At 48.9% G+C, this 8,749-nt stretch overlaps 1 protein-coding gene across 1 annotated transcript; it reads right to left on the bottom strand.

Annotated features, from left to right (window-relative positions):
- Nucleotides 1-610: 610 nt before the first annotated feature.
- On the bottom strand, nucleotides 611-8,734 carry ccne1 (cyclin E1). Its single transcript, XM_019361724.2, is given in 12 exon segments — nucleotides 611-1,471; nucleotides 4,455-4,612; nucleotides 4,698-4,809; nucleotides 4,959-5,093; nucleotides 6,232-6,327; nucleotides 6,417-6,563; nucleotides 6,818-6,953; nucleotides 7,096-7,242; nucleotides 7,388-7,443; nucleotides 7,994-8,081; nucleotides 8,251-8,301; nucleotides 8,576-8,734. Coding segments are annotated over 12 exon segments (1,317 nt in total). The 5' UTR covers nucleotides 8,596-8,734; the 3' UTR covers nucleotides 611-1,300.
- Nucleotides 8,735-8,749: the final 15 nt, after the last annotated feature.

The raw sequence follows: 8,749 nt of genomic DNA, 5'->3' as shown, positions 1-8,749 counted from the left end.
ATAAATGCATGAACTAGTTTTTCAACATAACTCCACTGAAAGGTTTAGTGTGGATCACTGTGATTCCTGAAGGATGTACAAAGTTCAGAGTGAGCTTCATGGTCCGCGTGTGAGAAACAGAGATGTCTTAACCAGAGTCTTCTGCTGTGTAACACTCACTGCTTTAACTTCTTTCAGCTCCACAGTGGATCATCTACCTCCACCTCCTCCTATCTCAGCATCCTCCTCTGTCACACCAGCCCTCTGCATGTCCTCCTTCGCTACATCAGTCCTCTGAGCTCTTCCTCTTCATCCCCCACCCTCCCTCCTCTGCACACACTCAGACCCCCTCAGCCTCTGAGCTGTCCCTCTGATGGACTCATTTCTGATCCTGTCTCACTGCCAATGAACATCTGAACATCTTTAGTTCGAGCTGCTGTCTTTTTGTCAGCATCACTACCACTGTGTTATCCCAACACATCATCTCCTGTTTGAATGCAGTGAACTCGTGTTTGAGTGCTAGAGATGCTCTTCGAGTTCCCGTTTCTTTTCTATCAGCTTAAAGCGTGTGACGGCGTCACAGTGCCACCTAGTGGAGCACAGCCTGAGCTCGTCCATCTCACTCATCACGTCAAAGAGCTTAAAAACCTTTATTGGAAAACATGTAGCAGCATTTCATTAAAAAACAAACAAAAATCATGTAGAGAGATTTTTGGGATTAAAAAGGTCAAAGTTCAAAGTTCAGTACAATCAACATTTAGCTTCTGAAGCCCAGCTGGTTCACCTGCCATTAAGGTAGCCAAGCTACCGGTCCCCAAGCAGAACATGGCCACACTGGGCCCATTAAAAAGGCGCACGCACGCACGCACGCGCACGCACACACACACACACACAGTGTTCCCATCATGCTCAGCCCACTTTATAGCAGCACGTAGAGCCAAACATGACCCTAGAAATAGTTTGTGGGCAAATGAGGCCACTAATTTATTTACACACGCGCGCACACACACACACACACACACACACACACCCTAAAGGTCTCCTCAGTTTGGCCTCTGCATAGAAAATAAAGGCGTGGTTGGACTTGATGCGAGCGTTCAGCAGCACCGCTAATAAAAAGCATGAAAACAAAGTCTCCTCTGCTCGCGCTCAGACCGCAGCGTCGCCTCGCTACCATCGGCAGCGCCCACAGAGGCTCTGAGAAGCTCCCTGAAAGCACAAAATACTGTTTCCCCTCCCTGGAATTAAAAATTTAATCTCAGCTGAAACTCAAATCCAACACGCCGAGCTTTCCCGTCCCGCCGGCGTCAGCAGCGCTCTGCTACTGGGGGGGCGGAGACTCCATGCTGGCTCTGATCTTAACCACGGTGGCCTCGCCTCGATCCGGCTCGTCTGTCTTCTCGCTGCTCAGGGGCGGAGTCAGGACGCCCGAGGGGACGGGGCAGCCGCCGTGACGCTGCAGCTCCACCTCCTGGTAGGAGTACGCCTTTTCCTGTAACACAACAGGAACACGCGTGTGAAAAATCACACGTTTGGACCTTTTTCACTTTCACTACATCCTTTACCGCTCAACCTTTAACCTGACCGCCATGAAGCGGCCGGTCCTCGCTCCAACCCATGTTGGAAAAACTTAGACTGAAAGTTTTCCTCGGTTCTCAGGAGGAAACGGAAACGATCCAGAATCAGCCGAGCTGAGCAGTTTTCTGGATCCTGTCTTTAAATGTTCAAACAAAAACTTAAATGTTGTTTTTTTCAACCATAAAAGTGCCCATCAGTCATCGCCGCGGCGACGGGGCTGGAAACAGGAAGTGTGAACAGAGGAGTTTTACTTGTTTTGCTTCGAGGGCGTTGCTGCATCAGTTTGACCTGACGCGAGTTTATTTAAGAGTTCTTCTGCTTTAAGCCGTTTCACGGAAACTTCCAGGTCTTAGAGCTCGTTTAACCAGAGGTGGCAGCGCGTTTCACCTCAATCCCTCATCACGCCTGAAAGGAGCTGGGATGAGACCTTTATCGTTTTTCAGCTGTGATGAAGTTTTAATGTTCTGCTTCCAGAGGTCGTCACCCGCTCCCCTCAGGTCGTCACCCGCTCCCCTCAGGTCGTTTTCTACCCCAACTTCTCTTTTATCGTTTGTTTCTGTCTGAATTTCTGTTTCGGTTCTGATATTAACGCTTTGGGGTCAACGGACACGCCGGCGTGTCCTAATCACATGACCAATTTAAGACGACTCTCCGTTTTAACTTGTGTTAAAAGTGCGGACTTCAATCTATAGACAAGTCCTTACACTATGTCGACGGGCCACGTAAAACCAGAGTTATGATAAAAATTACATGTGATGTTTTTTCCTGAGTGAAGCTGTGGTATTTACAGCAGGAAGAAAAGGTAAAAACTGTGTTTTCTAAGGACAGAACTAGCAAGCACTCTCCCCTTTCCTATTGGTGGAAAAATGTGCCACATCGACCAATCAATGATACGGCAACACGGCATTTGGTTGTTTAGGAAGAGGGTGGAGAGCGAGAGAGTTTTGAGATGTGAGAGATGTGTGACGTCGAGCGCGTTTGGAGTCTAAAGTCAGCGTGTTGTGTCGTGGACAGGGATGGACTGATCCGATATACAGCATCGGTCCGATCCTGACCGAAATTACTGGATCGGATATCGGGGAGAAATTAAAAATAAGGTAATCCGATCCTTTAAATATCACAAAAGCTGCGACATGGCGCAACCCAGGTAGTGACCTCAGCACGTCGGAGCAGTGCGCATCACGAGCGGCTGTTGTGTGCCGGACATGTCGGTGGTCTGGAGTTCACACTGAAAGCATCTGGAGCCGCGCTACGTGCTGCCAAACCAGGTGTTGTGCCAAGGTAGGCATCCCCGACAGACCCCGCTCCCCCTGCGCCGCGAGCACCCGCCGGGCACGGAGTGGGGATCCCGTTTACTCCGCCTCCATTACAGACAATTAGACGTGGAAGTAGTGATGTTTTAGTTTTGTGAAAAAGTGAAAAATGAGTGTTGTTACATTAGCATTCAGTTTGAGGGTTACAACAGAAAATTATATATTTATTGTTCTCACGTCAGACGGGGTTATTTTAACAAACGACTGATAATTATTTTTATCCTGTAAGTTTGCTGCATAAAGAGCTAAAAGCTCCAAAGCTTCAGGAGGAGTTCGTCGTTATAAGAAGTGTTTGTGAACTAAAAATCAAGAACGTGGGATATTGTGTGTCCGTGATTTGGAGAGCCCAGCGTCTGCTGGCACGGCGCGTGGCTAAAACATTTCATGGTTCGAAAAAAAATATGAAAAACACTTTTTTCATATTTTTGTTAACTTTTGTATAGAAATGACACAAAATTCAGCCTCAGGTTAACGCGACAGAAACGGCTGACACCCATCCTGATCACAGCTGAGCGTCATGAAGCGCCTTTACATTTATTTGCACTGTTTTCCACTCTGGATGTCTGTTTATGTTCAGCTTTAACAATAAAAGGCTCCATTTTTTAAGCTGTTGAATATTTCCAGAACCGAAGAGTTTTTGAAATCTGCATAAAATTGCACCTAAAATGACTTTTTGAATATAACTTTAAATACTCAGATTTAAAGTTTTGCTAAAAGTTTAAACAAATGTCTGAACTGCCAAATATTTTGGCTGCAGTGTATTTTTTGCATACAAGTATAACAGAACACATTTAGCGTTTTGTTTTTTAAAATTTTAGTATGAACTTATACAAAATGCAGCAAGAAACCAGTTTCATTGATTATAAAATAGACTATATCGGATTCATATCGGTATCGGCAGATATCCAAATGTACGATATCAGTATCAGACAGGAGACAGTGGTGTCATCTCCAGTAGAGGATAGTTTTGTTGTGTGTCACAATAACGAGGCGACTGCTGAACGTCACAGCTGCTGCCAAAGAGCCGCCAAAGGCAGATTGCAGTGTAAACGCTGTCCTGACACACCTGCTGCTGTCAGCCTGCAGGTATCAGGCTGCGATGTGCTCCTCGGTCTTATAGTGGACACAAACTATTTTTTGGAGAAGTACAAATAATTTGTGTGACTCTTATTTTAAGTAGAACAGCTGATTGTTCTGTAAATAGTTTGAAATGGTTATAAAAAACACCTTGGCTGCAGTTTTAGGTGAACAGCTACAAATAACTTTGTTTGCAAAACTTGTGCATAGTTTTTTAAAATGTACCATTTCTATTTGCATTTAAAGTTATGAAAATGATTCTTTAAACATGTTTGTGTTTGTTACAGTAAAAAATAAAATTTTTCTACTCTGATTTTATGTTTGTCTGATTTCAGATCAGCTGTGTTAATACGGTGTGTCAAAATGAAAAAATAACAGTAAATTCAGACACGAGGTTGTGCTGAAAGAACGAAACCAAACAAAGCGAGAAACCGTTTTAAAGGTGAAATAGTCAAAAACAGCCGATTGTTTCTGGACCCCGGAGGGTCAAACTTATGTTGGACCTACCAGCCAGGTCATGTAGGGGGCGTGTGTCTGGATGTTGTGCATGTCATCCGCGGAGATTCCCGGGAATGTTTTCATCAGCGAACTGCCGACCTCTCGCAGCGCCATCGCAAACGGCACCATCCACCTCACGCACTCCTCCACCTCCACCCTCTTCAGAGCTGCACGGACAGAAGGAGGAGGAGATGAGTCGGGGTGGAGTCACACCAGCAGGGACAAACAGGAAGGGTGGAAAATGATTTTTACCTGACACGTTCTCCACCAGCTCCAGGGATGAGAAGTGAAACAGCGCCGAAGCGGCGAGAACGCCGTTGGAAAACTCGAGGCAGCGCACGTCCAGCATGCACAGGTCCAACAACTGAAAGCAGACGCACCATCAGAGACACTCGGCAGGAGACAGACGGTCAGACAGCAGCGCGGGAACGAGTCCCACCTCAGTGAGAGACGCTCATCTCCGAGCACATCGGCACAAAAGTCAGAATTCATTTATGGTAACAGACGGCGTACCTCTGCGATGTGCGTGAAGGTGGCCTGCGGGTATCTGGGGAGGAGGAGCTCGTCCGTGTCTTTCAGGTAAGCCACCTGCATGTAAACATTGAGCCAGGACACGGGAGTCTGCGGGCTCAGGCTCCACTTCAGCTCCTGTGTTAGAGAGAAGACGAGTCCACGTTAGAGACACGCAACACTCCCACACTCGCATCTGACGCAGGTTTAAGGGCTGCAATGACAGAATGACATCACTTCCTGTAACGAAATGACTCTAAACCTGACCTTTGACCAACCACCGGTCTGAAGGTGACCGTTTGAACTAGCACTCGCTTTACTGTCAGCAACCGGCAGCGCTACACACAACGGTAGACTGGTGCATAACGAGCCAGCGAATAAAGCAGAAAACAGAGATTTGATGGTAAACTGGTCTCAGAGAGAGGGGGGGGGGAGCGCGAGAGAGCAAGAGAGAGCAAGAGAGAGCGCACGCGCGGGAGAGAGAGAGAGAGCGCGCGCGGGGAGAGAGAGAGAGGTGCAGGAAGTGAGGTTTTATCGTGATGAAGTAAAGCAGCCAAAGTCAGAGGGGAATCAATGTCGATGTTTATCAAACGTGAAGCAGAGTTTGATCTTCTTTTGCTGCTGGTTCAGTCGATTTTGGTCAGAGTGACGAAACTGCAGCTTCAGAATCTGTGAGATGTCGACTTTCAGCCCCGACGGCGTGCCCGTGTCGTCGGGTGAACGATCCACGCTCTGTGTTTACGTCTTTAGCGGTTTGCTGGTTGTTGAAATAGTTCTGTGAGCTTTAACCTGAGATTCTGTCGTTTCTGGCAAAATAAATTTATATTTAAACTCCATTTAGGATTTAATGAATCAAGATCACTTTATTCAAGATAAAATCAATTTTTTTTTTTTTTTTTTTAAAAACACATGACTATTAATGAGCATCATTAAACCGCTCAGATGGCCCCGCCCCTCCCTGAGCCTGGTTCTTCCTGTTAAAAGGGAGTTTCTCCTTCCTGCTGTCACCAAGTGCTCGCTCATAGAGGATCGTCTGATTGTTGGGGTTTCTCTGTAGTTCTTTACCCGACAGCATAAAGCACCTTTGACGCTGCATAAATAAAGCTAAATTAAACTGACCAAAGAGGGTCACCTGGTCTTCAGCTGAGAAACCAAAGGAAACCTGATGATGTCACAGAGGCCGTTTCTCACAGGTGAGGACACAGGTGTGACATTCTGACTGCGGCCTGCGTGTGTTCAGAGGTCGGTTAAGGCCGAGGCAGGTCGTGCGTTTTACCTTCATGATGATGATCTCCATGCTGAGAATCTCGTCTTCTGTGCAGGCCTCGTCTGTCACGTAGGCAAACTGGTGGACTTTAGGAGGATACATCTCCTTGGAGAGAAACATTTAAAGATAAGAAATGCAGCAGACACACCGCATAGATGCACCCGCACAGTACAGAAGAGCTCCGCCCTCCCTACCTCAACTTTGGCGGCGATGAACAGGCAGGTGATGCCGATGAGCTGCAGCGTGGATTTGAGGACGTTCCTCTGGGTGGCCATGAAGCGATCAAAGTAGTCCTGAGCGAGGTGGTATGTCTCCCTGTGCAGCTTATAGACCTCGCTCACCTGAGAGAGACACACACAGACACACACACACAGACACAGACACACACAGACACACACGTTGAGTACATTAAAGTGACTGACTGCATCTTTACGGTTTATCCATAGATGAATGATTTCCAGGATGTGCTGAGCTGTGTCTGCCGTGGATGGTCCACAGTAAAACCTGCAGCCTGAAGCTAAAGGTTAGCGTAAAGCTCACGTACAGACACACCTGAGATCAGGTCGTGCTGGAGGTTCACAGACTCAGTACTGACCTCCATGAGCCAGTCCAGGAGGATGGCCCTCATCTTGGGCTGCAGGTGTGGATGTTTGTCCATCATGTGGACGTCTCTGGTGTAGGTCTTGTCTTTCTCCAGCATGTTGTTCCACACGGCGTCCTTACTGGCCCAGCTGACAGACACAGAGTCAAACAGATTACTGACACGGCACAGGTACAGGTGACAGATTAACGGAAAACACCCCCACCCCCGACCACAGATCCTCCAAATCTACGATATAACGCCGAGGCTGAGCAGCCATTGGCGCCACTCACCAGAGCGCGGGCAGTGGCGCGTGGTGCACGGGTGTCACACACGTGCTGTGGAAGCTGTAATGAGGAAAGCTGGCATTGACCAGGGGGACGGGCGGGCGCTCCTCCTGATCAGGCGTGGGATCCACCTCTGCGGACTCGCGCGATCAGCTGCAGGACTCCAGCCCGGCTGGAAGACAGGAAGAGCTCGGTTAGAGTCGAGGAAGAGTGGAGGAGGAGGAGGAACACACGCCTCCGAGATCTAAACGTGAATGTGGGCGTGGTGTCGCTGCAGGTAATTAGACCCACCTCACACTCGCGCTGCTTCTTCTTCGTCATCTCTGCTACCTCCTCATCCAGATCCGGTAAAACCTGAGGAACAAACAGAAAAGGTGATTTAAGGAACCCTGGAGTTATTGTTTTCATGCTTTTGTTATTTCGAGGCATCCCTCCTGTGGACCGTGCTTGGTTTCAGGTGATCAACCTTCAAACCTTCTTCCTGACAAAGCTAACAAGTTAGAGGTCAGCTGATTCAGCCCTAACCATCCACCTGTCAGCGGCGCCATGGGCTGCAGTTACAAAAGCCTGAGCTTAAAGACGCGCTGTGCCTGAACGAGAGTTTCATTCATCAAAACAATTCCCATGATGCACTGAGCTCATCTTGGGTGCACATGTCACAAACCTCTGTGTGCTGTTCACCATCTCCTCTCAGATGACTGCACACTACTTCTGTGTCAGGTCACTTCCTGTCAAAACTGAGTTCTTCCTCCTCGCTGTTGCTCTCTAATATGATGTCTAACATTGTTGGAACCCTGCGTGACCCTCTTTGTGACAAAACACATTAATAACCCACCCCAGCAGTGTGTGTGTGTGTGTGTTTGTGGCCCTGCTGGAGCCTCAGCCAGCCTTTCAGGACACTCACAATAGCAACATCTGCCTTCCTCTTCCTCGGTCGGACTGTGGTGTGTTTGGGGGCCTCGGCAGGAGCACTCTTCGCTTCTGTGTCTTCCCTGAAACAAGCAGAGCAAACAGCAGCTGTTAGCGAGCGCTGCCATGTCCATGTCAGCCGAACAAACCCGGGTTAGCACGGGTAAACTCTCACACGGTCCAGAAACAACAGGCTAGTTAGCCAGTGAGGCTAAAGCTCCTGGCGGCTCTTCCTGCGTGGGCCAAACTCACCGTGTTCCTCTCATTATAGTCGGGGCCGTGGAAGCGTCCGTGGGAGCAAACCTGGGGACGACAAACGACTTGAAATTTAGACTTAAACAGTCGTAAAAGTGCGACTTACAGCGGCCCCAACCCCCACTCCGAGCCGCCTTCCTCCCGACAAAGCCCGGCTCAGTCTGGCGCGGAGAGGGGGCAGCAAGCCGCTTTAAAGTGCCCCCAAAGCCCCCCCACCGGACCTCAGAGACCCGGGAAACTGCCCCGACATCCACGCCACACCGAGCAGGGTCGGTCTGAGGCGGCCACGGGGCTCGGTTAACCGAAAACAGCGATATTTTACCGAGTCCGGCTGCACATCATGGCCGCCTGATGCGGACACGGAGCGGGCCAACAAAGAGCCGAACCACTGGGGGCTGTCCACGTCCACACCGGAGACCGTGGGGTTTAACGTGGGAGCCCGGGTCACATCACGCTGCACGCAATCAAGCCCCAATTCCACTCACGCAAACTTTTA

The sequence above is a fragment of the Oreochromis niloticus genome, linkage group LG1 (assembly GCF_001858045.2).
Source record: "Oreochromis niloticus isolate F11D_XX linkage group LG1, O_niloticus_UMD_NMBU, whole genome shotgun sequence".
Taxonomy (NCBI): Eukaryota; Metazoa; Chordata; class Actinopteri; order Cichliformes; family Cichlidae; genus Oreochromis; species Oreochromis niloticus.
This window is presented reverse-complemented; position numbering and strand designations above follow the sequence as displayed.